Below are 15,009 nucleotides of genomic sequence, written 5' to 3' on the forward strand. Positions count from 1 at the left end.
TGGTGGGGGTACATTTAAAGCTAGAGCCTCACTCTGTGACTCAGTATCTGACTCAAGGATCGATTAATCGGAGAGACACCAATTCCACCATAAACTAGTCGGGGTCCAACAACAAACAAGACATTCTTTCTCCAATTATATCCAATTAAAAACACCAAAATAATTTGAATTTGAAGCCTTGAGAAGAAAACATTCCAAAGTTCCAAGCCATTGTGAACCATTAATTAGTGTTGTCACATTGGGAAACAATAATGAAGACATGTTTCATTACATACATTCCAAGTCATCATCTACCATACAAATTTCCAAGTAGTATGTTTTGTTTAATTTACATAAATGAGAAAACCAAACAAAACATTAGCATGTGATATTCTTCTAGGGTGTTTCTCATGCAACTATATTGAAAATATATCTTGAAACTTCATTTCTAAATTGATAAGAAACAAGAACAAAAAGTGATGGTCCAAGAAGAGAAAGAATATGCACCATATATGTGAATGTGATCACAGCTACAATTCAGTAACTTCACCCTCTTGACAAGTGCCTACTGATAAGAATAGAGTTGTGGGCTTACGAGATGGCAAAACTCTACAACAATCTCTCCTTGGTGACTGCAAAATAAGTCAAAAAAATCACTTAATAAAATCATCCATTTCAATCAAGGATATCTTATAACATGTTAAGCTAATTTTTTTGTTGCAAAAGTGAGTTTTCATAATGATGGAATGAATATATTTTTTGTGTTTGGCTTGGCTATGTGTCTTAGTAAGTACTTTATAACATAATCAAGTGATTTTGATAAACAACTTATAGCATTTTCTGAAGTTATCATGAAGAATTTACAAAATTAATTTGAAAACAACTTATAGGCATGTCATAAGTTGTTTCCATAAACTATTCCAAACAGTCACACAAGTACTTATGTCCGTAAATAAGCTTACATAAATCAATCCAAACACCTCCTTAGTGCATTTTAGTTAAAGTCGATTTGTCTGAATAGCTACGAAGCACGGACACAGATATTGACATGTTGACGCCAATAATAATTTGAGAAAATGATATAATTAAATATAATCAGAAGTGTCGGGGTCGGACACCCGATAACTGAGACACGCCTAATCCGAAAAATGTCCGTGCTTCATAGCTGAATAGTATTAAAGTTTCATCCGAAGGTAGAACAATCCATAGTCATACTTTTATGTATCGAACTCTAAATTAATAACAGTCATACACTTTTATGTATCAAACTCTAAATTAATAACGTCTCTTTCTCTTAAGAATCAAGAGTAAAAATGAACATGAAAAATATGAGCAACCGTACCTTTTTCCAGCGCAAAGGATCGCGACTTTTTGTGACAACAATGGAAGTAATTTTCTCCGGCGAATTCATTTTCCAACGGCAAAAAGGATTCTTAAATTTGTCGCGAGTATAAACACCAACAATTTTTTTACTAGCTGAATCATAATGAGTTTTACTCATGTAGTAAACAAAAGGCTTTTGACAAGGATGTTTAGCAACAGGTCTTGTGTTGAATGCATAAGCAGTATAATCAGCTCTTCTATACCAATTCAAAAAAGTTCTTGATGGCATCTCTAATTCTCTAGGAGACAAAACTCCTCTCAGAATTTGAACCATGAATCCCCATGAAACTGAAATTGACCAATACCTGGTTTTGTCATAGCATATTGATTGTTGCATTATGCTTGCTGAATCTTGGTTTATAGATTCCATCAAGTGTTTAAGAGATTGTACTCTTGACATTCTTGGGAATATTGGTTGTACTACATCAAGGTGGTGTAGGGATACTAGTGGTGCCACTGGATGTGCTCCTAGAAGGCCTAATAGATCTCCATATACATCATACTGCATAAGAAAATTCAAGATAATTAAAACTACAAAGTAATCTCAATCTCAATAAGTATAATAATGATTCAATTGTTTATACTATTGAAATGTGGTTCTACTAGACCTAATGAGTTGATCAAAGAATCAATTAAACTTTGACAAATTGTATGTGTTAGAATAGTAACTTTGGTTTAAAAGTAATCATATATGAAAATCACAAACAAAGAATACACGAGATTTGATCACCGCATTCAACTAATTAAGCCTACGTCTCCAACTGCTGAGCGGCTAAAGTACATTTCTATTAATCATAAGGTTTACAAATACATCATGTGTTTAAATATTACCGTCCAGTTTACAAGATTACCTCTGAACTTAACTTCACGACCTCCCTACTTATCATTAAATTATGATCCATATGCAACACATGCACGTGCATATGATAGAGCTGTCAAATAGACTGACCTGATTTACTCTGGGCTTGCTTTTTACGGTTCAACCTCATACTAAAATGTGGGCTAATGGGTTGGCCCATCGTGCCTGACCTATTTTGACAGCTCTATTTATCATATTATGAAATGATATTCAATCTATGGCATATATTTTATTCACATTGTCCATCAAAAAATACCATAACAAACAAAATCTCTAATAATTTACCTGGTGAAATCCAGCTTCTCTTGTGAGTGGCACTCCTAACTCAGCCATACAAGCTTGAATCCTATCATCACTACCATACAAAGCAGGGTACCTCTGAATACAACGATCTTGCATCTTAGCTAACTCCAAAGCCAATGGATAACTTATAGCAAATCCACCACCACCATATGCCATAGCATATGAAAAATGAATATTCTGAACATGACTTTCAGAAGAACTACCAACATAATAAAAATGTCTATGATCATACTTTGAAAGAATTCTAACAACATTATCAACAACAAAAACAGTATCATCATCTCCCATAACAAACCATCTCACATCTTTCATTCCAAGTTTCAATGTTTCTGTCACAACTCTTGATATCCTCAATGCTGATCTTTGTCCTTGTCGATTCGTATATCGAAATCTAGAAGTATCACCCGAGATTCGTATCTCAGGTAACCCTTCGTTCGCTCGAGTACTAACTCGTTGATCTAACCAAACAACACCTCTAGTTTGTTTTGGTCTCCACCATATTTTAATGTATTCTTTTCTTGTATTCCATAAATTTGATGAAGCAGCTATCCCAAAACAAATATGTTTCAGCTCAGTTTCTTCTCTTTGAGCCATTTGTTGAGGCGTTAACCTAACAACAATAGGTAATTTGTTTTCTTGTTCTTGTTCTTCACCTTCTCCTTCTGGTTCCGGTTCTTCTTCTTGTTCTTGATCTTGCTCTTGTTCGGTTTCATCTTCGGTTTGTTCTTTATTTTCTATTGGTAAAACTTTGTGTTCAATGTTTCTATCAGAAGTTGAAGAAATATTGTAACTAGTAATGTGAACATGTTCTTGTGGTGTGTCATCTAAAGTTGTTGTTGTTGGTTGACAATCTTGTTGATCATTGAAAAGAAGAATGTTGGAAGAATAAAGAACATATAAAACAATTGTGATTAAGACTAACCAAGTTGTTATGCTTCTTGAGCCTGTATGGATCATGCGTTGATTAGAAGGATAGTGCATTTGTGTTTTTGTTTTGTTTTGTTAATTAAAGATGAAATTTTTTGTTTGTTTTTTTGGTATTCAAATTTGGTTTAAGATTAATTGTTGCATTACACTAATTTGTGTTCTTGGTGGTGGAAATGATTGTTGTTGTAGCTGAGAATTGTTCGGATCACAGAAACATAGATTAGAGAGTGTGTTAATGTTAATTACTATTTTGTTTGGTGTATGTGAGTGAAGTTTGTTATGGTAATTAGCGAAGTTGAATGCGGTTTAAATGGATGTTATGTTGACAATTATTGTCTCACTAGAGGACGTAATATCAATGATTTTGCTATATTTTATTTAGGCTTAATTAATTAGCTTCTCATATTACTTTTTTTTTTCACGATCAGATCCGGCTTAATTGATCGCCTAATCTGATTCGGGATCAGTTATAGTATCAAGTGATTTTAGCCCCTTTCCGATCGCAGTTGCGGATAATCGAACCATAGTCCTCCCTACCAAATTCAGCGTCAATCATTATCGAACTAACTAACTAACGATTGATGCATCTCATATTACTTTAGGAATGACTGATTATTCCTCTAAATCGATACGAGTATTTTCAGCGTGCTTTTGTAAAAAATCACCAATTCTAAAATTACCCTAAGATGAACACACATTTAACTATGGAGATAGTAGGGCTATTGAAAAAATATATTTTGTTTGTAATGTAATATGGATTAATTCTAAGTCATCTTCAACATAACAATTTCATGCTCCGCAGTCACGACTTTAGGATTCTCTCCATCCTAAATTTGGTTCATTCATGTGTCTTTTTTTTTTTTGAGAGGATGTCAGGAGATTTTCATTGTTCAAGCATTGTCCACCGCAGATCACTCCTCGCCCTCTTCAAGTATTTGGGACATTGGTTTAATCAGATGAAAGTGTTTTTCAAAATTTTCTAACTAGTTTGAGAATGTAATTTTATCTGAATTTAGTTCCAATATATAAAATGTAACTATCAATTTTGTCCCCACAAAATATGAGAGTACCATTTTAGTTATGCATAGCCTATGTCTGGCCAATCATTCCTCTCACATCTTGCATTCACGCCTTCGTTTGACTGCTACTGGGGGATGAAGTTCTAGATACGTTAGTCTTAGCGGATTGTTGGCTCCACATGTTATCTCCTTCTACGTCATGATGTTATCGTCGCCATATTCAAAATATAACTTAGTCATCTCTGTCTCACTGCGGATAGAGTTCAACAAACTTGAGAATTTTATGATTGAAAAATACTTTTAAGTATTAAATTTCAAGAATATTGTAGTTTCTAACATGGATCATCTCTACAACAAGTGGTCTATCGTGAGACATTATTTAAAAAATATTTAAAATTTCAACAATAATATACATTGTTGTTTAAAAATATTAATGATCATCTTTATTTTTACTATTGCAATAATTACTTAGTTGATATTTGTTCAAGTAAAACGATAAACTTAGAGATTTTCTTTTGTCATCCTACCTACTTCTTGCACGTCATACACATTTCTATTTTTATCCTTCCACTACTTAAGTAAAGGATGCTATAAAAATGAAATTTTTTGGAGAAATTTTGTAAATGTCATCCGCTACTTAAGTAGCAGAAGTTATAAAAAAAAATTAGTATGTCTTTGGGGGTATCCGCTACCTAAATAACGGATAAATGTATTTTGGTAAATTCGTAGAGCGCGCGAGAAAATGGATAGGTGCAAAAGAAATTCTCATAAACTTAAACTTCTTATTGGGGCTAAAAGTAGAACTAAAGAACGGTCCGACCCGATCTACCCAAAAACGACCCGACTTGCGCCGGTTTAAGCACACGCATAACTATATAACGAACATATATCTCTTCCTATAACTGTTCGTGTGAATCGATAAATTAGGGATGCAGATTAACTGCATCCATCTCTCCCTATCTCTCTCTACAAGTGTTTTTTTAAAAATAATTTTTGGGACAAAACAATCAAAGGGTGAATAATGAATGGAAAATAAATCCAATAGTCGGTGGGGCTTTGACTGCACTGACTGCACCCGTTTTATGAATGCACTGAATCCTGGTCCATAAATTAGGGACAAATGACTAAGGATCGAAAAAATTGAAATTTCTATACTCTATAAATCACATGAATTCTATGTGCAAATTGTCCAAAATACAATAACATCTCTTGTCCAATCAAACATGTACAATTCAAAATTTTATCCAATACTTTAAAATAAATAACCTGTTACGTAGTATAAAAACAAATAATAAACAAACAACCCTTTATGTATTAAATTTATGAAGATGGATGTGTTTCTTAAAAACCGTACAAATCTTCAGCGGAATAATGTTCGATAATCTAAATTCCGACTACGAAATAAGTAAAATCCGACCAAAAATTATTTTAATCAGAAATTGAACTCCTTAGGATCTAATTTCTTCTCTCGATTCCTTTTCTCCTCTGTGCCAACTCACGCTGCCGCCACCGGCAGCAAAAGTTGTGCCGTCTCCACCACCACGTCACCAATTATTATCATCCTTTTGTGGGCTTAAACTCCTTATTGGGCCCAGAAGTAGAATTTTAAGCTGCCCCGCTCCGAACCGGCCCAAAAAAGATCCGACTTGAACCGGTTTACCCATAACCATAAAACGAATACAACATAGAACAAAGAAACCCTTACTCTTCTAAAACCCTTTCTTCTTCAACCACTTTTCTTCATTCTCTCAACAATGTCACCAAGTTTCATCTTCGATCCTCCCAGTGACGAAGAAATCGAAGAATTATCCGAACACGAATCAGACGAAGAAGAATCAGAACAAGAATCACAATCAGAATCAGAAGGACGAGAATCAGAATCAGAATCAGAAGATGAACGCATAGAGGAATCGCGAGTTTCCAAGAAGAATACAGTGTCTCCATGGGACTTCACAAAATACTCTGAATCAGTTGTTGAAGAACACGCTCGCAGAAGTACAACTTCAGTAGACGATAAAATCTATGCCGTCAGAAAACGTTCAGCGCCGGTTGTTCCTTTGCCTGACTCTGACGATGATAGTGGCTCTGACGCCGAAGCCGATAAACATGTAATCATAGGTTTTTTGTTTTTGTTATTCATAATGGTTAAAGTGTTCATTGCTTCAATTTGGTCATGCTTGAATTAACTTATAGCACTAGCGAAAATGTTTGGGAGAGCTTATGATATCAGCTTATGACATATCTATAAGCTCCCTATGATAGGTTATGAAATTAGCTTATAGGGTATGAAATTAGCTTATAGCTTATCAGCTTATGATAGGTTATGAAATTAGCTTATAGCTTATCAGCTTATAACACTTAATTTAGCTGTTATCCAAATAGGGCCATATTGTTTACATGTTTCGGAAGTTGCTTTTTGAATCATGGTAGAAGTTAAAAAAATAATATATTGGGTTTGGTTAGGATGATTATAGAAGAAGTGCACATTTTATCTTATTTTTAGAAGTTGTTTTCCGATTGGTGGTAGAAAGTTGTGCTTATTTGTTTCGAAAATTGATATATATATATATTTTTTTTTGTGGGATTGGGTTTGTTTAGGAAGATTATAGATCAGAAGAAGAAGATGAAGACGAGGGTAATGCTGGCGACAAAAAGTCCTTTTTTGCTCCTTCTGATGGAACATCTTTCAGTGCTGATTCGTTCTTGCAACTCAATTTGTCTCGTCCTTTACTCAGGGCTTGTGAGGCCTTGACTTTTACTAAACCAACACCAATTCAGGTTTTTTCTTTGCTTTGTTTTTTTATTTTTATTTTGATTAGATTTGATTCTTACCATTATTGGTTATGTAATTCCATACACGAGCCTTTGTCTTGAAAAATTTACTTTGCTTCGCCTTTTGAATCTTAGCATTGTTGGAATTGGTTACACAGTTTCATGCTCTGTAGAACAGTTCAGATTGAAAAATTACTTGTTTTTTGTATTTTGAATCTTGATTTTAGGCGGCTTGCATACCATTAGCATTGACTGGTCGTGATATATGTGGAAGTGCCATTACTGGATCGGGAAAGGTAGTCTTTCTGTTACATTTATTTTAGTGATGTATAAATTTGTGATACCATGCTTCTGTGTTTTGGTGCCTGATCTTTATACAAAAATGTTTCTTTTAACGCCCTTTGTTCGTATCCTGCTATCATGCAGACTGCTGCATTTGCACTACCTACTTTAGAGAGGTTGCTGTACCGTCCCAAACGCATGAATGCAATAAGGGTCCTTATTCTTACTCCAACCAGAGAGTTGGCAGCCCAGTAAGTATCCATATAATTGTTTATTATCATTTTTGGATCACATTTATCGTATAATAAAGGCATTCCAGATATTAAGGTGTGCCAGGAGGGTTAGTGGCATATAGATATTGAAATATAATGTGAATTTTCTTTCCTTTTACTTTGCTATGTATATGGATGAACATGTAGAACGGATTTCTATGGCTTTGCATTCATGTTTTTCAGTGCTACACTCTCAAAAGCCTGAGCTTCAATGAATATACATAGCTCAGGTCATGGCTATGCAATGAATGTAGATAGTTTTTGTTTTTGGGTTTTAGCATGGTGCTTTTTTTCTTTACTCTGTTCTGTTTTTAAATTAATGAATAGCGTTTTTTTTAATTGGCGTAGATTTTTGAAGTACTTCTTTTGTGGTGATTCATGCAAACAATTTTCTAATTATATGTTTATTCCTAATTATTTTTGGCAGAGTTCTCAGTATGATTGAGCAGCTTGCTCGTTTTACTGATATAAGGGGGTGCCTGGCTGTTGGTGGTATGCCAATAAAGGTTAGGTTACTGTTTCAATTTCATGATGCCTTATTTAAGATATTTTTATGAGCCAGAATAGAGATATGTGCTTCTTGTGATTCTTTCAGTATAGTGTTTGAGTTCCAAGGATCCTCTGCTGCCTTCTATCTTTTATGCAGTTCCATCTATATATTTCCAGCCTATTTGCCATGCAATAATCCTTTCTATTTATTTGTGCTTTAAAAGTGGCTATTTCTCATCCTAGGAGCAAGAGGCTGCCTTGAGAACAATGCCAGACATTGTTGTGGCTACTCCAGGGCGCATGATAGATCATTTACGCAATTCTATGTCAGTGGATTTGGATGATCTTTCTGTTTTGATCCTTGATGAAGCAGATCGTCTTTTGGAGCTGGGGTTTAGTGCTGAAATTCAGGAAATTGTGAGTGTTTGTAACCCTATAATGAAAAAATCATTGTCGTTACATATGCTATTTCACAATTTATCTTTGACATTTTTTTGGAATAAAATGTGAAACACATTTGATTGTTTAACAGGTTCGATTGTGTCCCAAAAAAAGGCAGACCATGCTTTTTTCAGCAACCATGACTGAGGAGGTTAATGATCTTATTAAACTTTCCCTATCAAAACCCCTACGTCTTTCTGCTGATCCATCTGCAAAACGGCCAACATCCTTGACTGAGGAGTAATTTCTTCACTTTTCCTCTGTATTTTCTGATTTAATCATTCATCTCATGTTATGATATTAAGATATATGTTGTATCATAAATGACAAAATCACAAATTATGGTGGTACGAACATGAAGGCTTTTTGAGCTTGAAAAATAGAAGAGTGTTCTGAATCCTGATGCATGTGCAGAGCTTTTTTTTTTCTTCCAAAAACCATAGCTCTGCAAAACTATTAAGTTAAGCTTTTTTGTAGTTTGCATGCTTTAGCATCTAGCAATATCCCTTGAGCCTTGTTATTGCTATTACTTTTTCAGGGTGGTTAGATTAAGAAACATGCGTGAATCGAATCCGGAAGCAGTTCTTCTTGCAATGTGCTCCAAAACTTTCACTTCAAAAGTTATCATTTTCAGGTTTCATTTCATAATTATTTACTATGCTTACATGCACAACTTGTGATAGTTGATTTCTTGTGTTGTTAGTGAAATCTTTTGTATAGCTAGCTATTTGATGAATATGATGGTAGTAGCAGCTATGTGGTTGGTTTTACTATGATCCCCTGTGTTAATGTTCATTATGAATTGGTCATCATATTGATAGTTGTAGATTACTAGTTTGTTATGCGGAACCTTTTCTATAATCTTAATAAACTGAATGTCTTTAGTCTTTATTTGAGATTTTCAATTTACATTTTTATTAGCACTGCTTTTGAATTTTTAAATTCTTTTTCACTGTTCTGCTACCTCTAATTACTTAATATATTTTCTCATCTTGATATGCAGTGGAACCAAGCAAACTGCACATAGGTTGAGGATTATATTTGGATTAGCTGGATTGAAAGTTGCTGAGTTTCATGGAAATCTTACTCAGGCCCAACGTCTTGATGTACGTTGATTGTTTTGATTTGCATGTTTTAACTCTTTGTTCTGCTAAGAGGAATTACAGCATTGAATGCTATTGTGGCAATATTTGCTCACTTCTGGTTATTTGTATAGGCTTTGAACCAATTCAGGATGCAGCAAGTGGATTTTTTGATTGCAACTGATGTGGCTGCTCGTGTAAGAATTTATTCTAGGAGAATTGAAGTTTATTTATTCTTTTATTACTTTGCATATAGTAGTAATATTATTATCTCTTATCATATACTCCCAAATCCCAACACAGGATAATGATAGTGAAACTAGGTTATCGTAAGAGATACATAAATTTATTAACGACGTGTTTGATTCATACAAATAGAGGCGTTTAAATGAAGAGAGAGGAGAGTAAAGATTGTATTAGATGGTGTTTACGTGAGAGAACAGAGGGATTTTAATTTAATGGAGGTAAATGATAAATTACTTTTTACACCCTTATAATAATATATCATGTGAAATTTAATATAAAGGATATTTTAGTCAATCACCTAAAATCTTTTATCACCACTTCTTCACAAAACACTACCCAAGTTTATGGCTATTAGCATTTTCTTCTGCCATTTTGGATATCTATATATTATATTAGTGTATCATAAATCTTAAATAGTTGTGCGACCACTCATCCTAACCCTAATTGTATTAACCAATCATTGCCTTTAAATCCTTTCCCTAATTCCACCATTTAAAACTAAACAGCTCCCTCTCACGTGAGTTAGATTGTAAGTGGAGTGCTTAAATGCTTAAATTCATAGTGTAAATGCAAGAACCCACTATGATGGAGTATTACAATGCTTTCATATTTCCAAAGCCAATAAAATTGCTCTAAGCGTAATGCCTCTCAATAAATGCTTACGGTTCATCATTCTTCACCTTTAATATTATATGTAGGTTCATCAATCTTTTATATTCTTCCCATTACTTAGGAATGGGTTGAAGATACTGTTAACCGATGATGATGAAGATACAAACGTAACTTTAAAGGTGGTGTATATAGAAGTATTTCGAAATGTATAGACATATTCATATCGATCTATGTTGTATTTAGATAAGTTTTATTGTTTATATTATTTTAATAATATCTATTGTTTCAATTATTGATTTACTATTTATACAAATAATATTTTGACGTTACATTATAAAACAGCGCATAAGACCCGTGCGTCGTACGGGTAGGTGTCTAGTATATATTTGACAGTCACTTAATTTTACTTATAGGGGCTTGACATTATTGGTGTTCAAACAGTTATCAATTTTGCATGTCCACGCGATCTCACCAGGTATACTCTATGAACCATATCGGTGATAACTGAAAACTCTGCTCTTGATAACTAATATTTTGACATATTAGCAGTTTTGTACTTTTGTTGCACAGCCTACAGTTTGTCACTTCTCTGAATTGTTAATAGGTCGCAATGTCTTTGTACATGACATGATAGATAACATTATCTCACCTTAAGTATAATCTCATTCTCTCTGGGCTAATGACTTTCATATCTTTATCAATTCTGAAGCTATGTTCATCGAGTGGGTCGTACTGCAAGAGCTGGAAGAGCAGGAGCTGCTATTACATTTGTTACCGAACGTGACCGATCACTTTTGAAAGCTATTGTGAGTACCCTTTAGAAAATTTCTGTCTTTGTTTCCAGCATTCTTTTTACAGTGGCTATGTCTACATATTTTAATTTTTCCTATAGAGAAATAACCATTCATTGTATATCTACTTATTTTAGTTTTCCCATGGTCTGGATTATATGGACCTTTAATGTTGACCACTCCATATAATATGCAGGGAAAATCCATTATTTATAATTCTTTTCATGGATAGTTGCATGTTTATCCTGCTAGCAATTTGGTTTCTCTGTTAAGGGAGATAACATAAAATAAGAAAAAGAACTTTGACGCATTAATCTGGCCACTATATAATCTTTCTTGTGAATATTGATTTTCAATTAATTAGATAAAGAGGGCTGGTTCAAAGCTGAGAAAACGCACTGTTGCTGAGCAATCTATATTAAAATGGTCTAAAACAATTGAGCAAATGGAGGATCAGATTTCTGAAGTACTTGAAGAAGAGAGGTTCTGATTACACTTAATTGTTAAGGTTTCATTGTTGTTTCTTTTTCTTATAAATTTTTACTTTCAATTTCTTCAGGGAAGAAAGGATCCTAAGGAAAGCTGAAATGGAGGCCACAAAGGTATCAGTTACTTCGGCTTTACTCATCTCCGTTTCCAATTACTTAGAATATTGTCTTAACAGTACTCTACCGTATTCTGTAAATTTGATTACTTTCATTTTCTCATCAATAAAATCACACTTTTATATGATATATATATTTTAGGCTGAAAACATGATTAAACACAGGGGAGATATCTACTCCCGCCCGAAAAGAACCTGGTTTGTTACAGAGAAGGAGAAGAAGCTTTCGGCAAAAGCAGCAAAGGTACAAATATTGTTTTATTTTGTTGATACGCCTCTAAATGCAGGCATTGATTCTCCCACTTTACAGTGGATCACTATTGATTTCTAAGAACAATCTGATTAGGGATCAGTTGTGTCCATACAGTGACTTAGTCTTTTACACACACACACACACAAAGATTAGGGTTAGTGTTAATTAAATTGATTCAATTCTAACCACAGTATGCTATCCTATAATGCATATACATGATATGATACCGTCAATACCTCCTAAGTATTATGCATGTGAAAAAGGCTGGCTATTTCCCTTCTATGTTCTGCAAATCTTCAGCAGTGAAGGTGGCATGCTGCTAGCCGAACTAGTGATTAGCCGACATATTTTTGGATCCAATTCTGCTATTGATTGGTAAAATGCAGCCTGGTGTTGATAAGAAATGAAATGACTGTTAACAGGCATCCTTGGATAAGGAAGACGGTCCTTCTCATAAGGTGGTTAGTGCCCAGCAAGCTGAAGACCTAAAATTGAAGGAAAAGAGGAAGCGGGAACGAGAGGTAAGAAGTGTTTCCCAATCTTGTTGTGCATACAGATCAGTTTTTGTTACATATAAAATGTACATAAAGTTGCATGTACTCTTTGTTTATTTGATGGAAATATCTTTGATGCAGAAAAATATGCCTAGAAAGAAGCGCAGAAAGTTGGAAGCAGCTAGAGAGATGTTGGAGGATGACGAGCAAGATGACAAACCAAGAGTAAGCACTCCTTTTACCTGTTAACTTTCTCTATATGGTTAAGGTTGGGATGTATTTCTTATTCCTCATTTTCTGTTCCACTGAAATTGAAATGCATAAAATTACAGGGTAAGGGGACAGATAATGAAAAGGCTGGATTGACACTTGCTGATCTTGCTTACCGACGTGCAAAAGCAGTAAAGGCCACCAAGAGGGCACTAGACTCTGGCAAGATTGTGAAGAAGCCTCAAAAGAAGTCTAATAAATCTAATCCTTCGCGAAAGCCTTCCTCTTCAAGGACAGAAGACATGCGGGAGCAATTCCAAAATGACATGAAGGATAAAAAGCCAAAACAGAAAGGTTCTGGAATAGGAAAGAAGGCAAAGAAATCATTCAAAAGCAAGTCAAGGTATCGATTAAAAAATCTATATCATTTTTTAAACTATTGTCTGATCATTTTAGGCATCGATAGAAATATTAATTTCATTGTTGATCGACTCATGAAAATGTCTTCTGTTTCTGTTCTGTGATTGATCATTGATGTGGAGTTGTGGACTGAGGCTTTTTTGAGGGCAACTTGACAAATAATGATATAATCCTTTTCATTTTCTTCGTGATAAAAAATGTCGATAAATATGTTTACTTGGGATCTTCCTCTAAATAGAAAGTAGAACATATCAGTTAATAAATTTGTGATATTTCATTTTTTTTTCTAGTGTAAAAAAATAGTTTATCATTTAATGCACTTCTATAACTCTCCCTTGTATGCATATATGCCTATAGTAACTATGATGTTCATAGTTGTAGTTTCCTTTGTTTTGGGTTTTATTTTTGTTCACCATGGAAATATACATTCAACCAAAATAAACAGTTCGATTTTGCTTGTTTGTATATACTACCTAGGAGATGCTACTCCGTTTTCCTTTAATCAATATAAATAAAATATTTTACATTTATTACAAACTCCTTTTCTCAAATGTAATATAGCTCCAGTACTAAGATTTTGCATGTATAAAGGCTCAATTATATCATCACTTCACAAAATTTGGCTGTTTATTCTATAATTATACACCTAAAACCTTAGTAATAAAGTTCTACTCACTCCACTTGTTTATGCAATGCTAATTAATTAATTAACAAAATATTATTCAAATTCCCTTTCAGGTACAAGAGGAAGTAGTCTGAGGCTAACAATCCTTGTCATAGATATATGCATGGAAAGTCAGGAAACTTGCAATGGAAAGTCAGGGATCAGATCTTGTCAATTGCTTATGCCAGATCCATTTTGGTCACACTTGTATTTGCACCTGATGCCTCCTGTTTAAGATGTGTACTCAATGAAGAGGGTGGTGCACTGCCAATGTTTTTTTTTATTATTATTATATTGTATAACCTTAGCTTGATTCTTGTCAGAATTACATTTATAGCAAATCAATTTTGTAATCCTAGTATGTGATTTTGAGTTCCAAATGTTATCAATAGTAGAAAAATATTTATGAAAGAAGCTCATAATTTTGTTGCTGTTGACTGTTGAGTCTGCTGAACATCTGTTAAGACACCCATCTTTATGCAATGATTTGAGCTGCTGTGTTGGCCTGTTATTGATATTTAAGTGGCTAATTTGTCAATAAAACTAATAAAATAGCTAATATTTAATTTAGATCGTTAACCCTTCTACCAAATACATACAATCAAAAAAATACATACAATCAAACCATCAATGTGGCGCCCACGAAAAAAGGATGTAAATTGCCTGTTGGAGCAGGATCACACAGTTTGCTATAGTTTTTAATATCAGTCATTAAATTTAGATCAACAATTTAGATTAAATATACAGTTAAATGATTTTATTCTATGATTCAGATTGGATGACCCATAGTTGTAACTGCGTAGCAAATCTATTTCCTAAAAATAATAAGGGACTATATTATAAAATTCATTAAACAAGATCCGTTATAAAATTCAATGTGGCGCCCACAAAAGAATAAGCGTCTAGA

At 33.9% G+C, this 15,009-nt stretch overlaps 2 protein-coding genes across 2 annotated transcripts; one reads left to right on the forward strand and one right to left on the reverse strand.

The window, feature by feature from the left end:
• Positions 1 to 200: 200 nt before the first annotated feature.
• On the reverse strand, positions 201 to 3,660 carry LOC123899395. The gene is made up of 3 exons (XM_045950504.1): positions 2,507 to 3,660; positions 1,322 to 1,864; positions 201 to 611 (listed from the first exon to the last, which is right to left on the reverse strand). Exons 1-3 carry the CDS (start codon positions 3,503 to 3,505, stop codon positions 510 to 512), a joined length of 1,644 nt encoding a protein of 547 aa, XP_045806460.1. The 5' UTR covers positions 3,506 to 3,660; the 3' UTR covers positions 201 to 509.
• Positions 3,661 to 6,168: 2,508 nt separating this feature from the next.
• On the forward strand, positions 6,169 to 14,539 carry LOC123897667 (DEAD-box ATP-dependent RNA helicase 28-like). The gene is made up of 19 exons (XM_045948388.1): positions 6,169 to 6,578; positions 7,069 to 7,248; positions 7,470 to 7,538; positions 7,669 to 7,775; positions 8,224 to 8,302; positions 8,529 to 8,702; positions 8,818 to 8,966; positions 9,265 to 9,360; positions 9,730 to 9,832; positions 9,943 to 10,005; positions 11,080 to 11,141; positions 11,376 to 11,472; positions 11,822 to 11,940; positions 12,017 to 12,059; positions 12,204 to 12,305; positions 12,737 to 12,835; positions 12,950 to 13,033; positions 13,141 to 13,421; positions 14,177 to 14,539. The coding sequence occupies exons 1-19, from the start codon at positions 6,225 to 6,227 to the stop codon at positions 14,190 to 14,192; spliced, it is 2,277 nt and encodes a 758-aa protein (XP_045804344.1). The 5' UTR covers positions 6,169 to 6,224; the 3' UTR covers positions 14,193 to 14,539.
• The last annotated feature ends 470 nt before the right edge of the window (positions 14,540 to 15,009 follow it).

The sequence above is a fragment of the Trifolium pratense genome, linkage group LG7, assembly GCF_020283565.1.
Source record: "Trifolium pratense cultivar HEN17-A07 linkage group LG7, ARS_RC_1.1, whole genome shotgun sequence".
NCBI classification, from domain to species: Eukaryota; Viridiplantae; Streptophyta; class Magnoliopsida; order Fabales; family Fabaceae; genus Trifolium; species Trifolium pratense.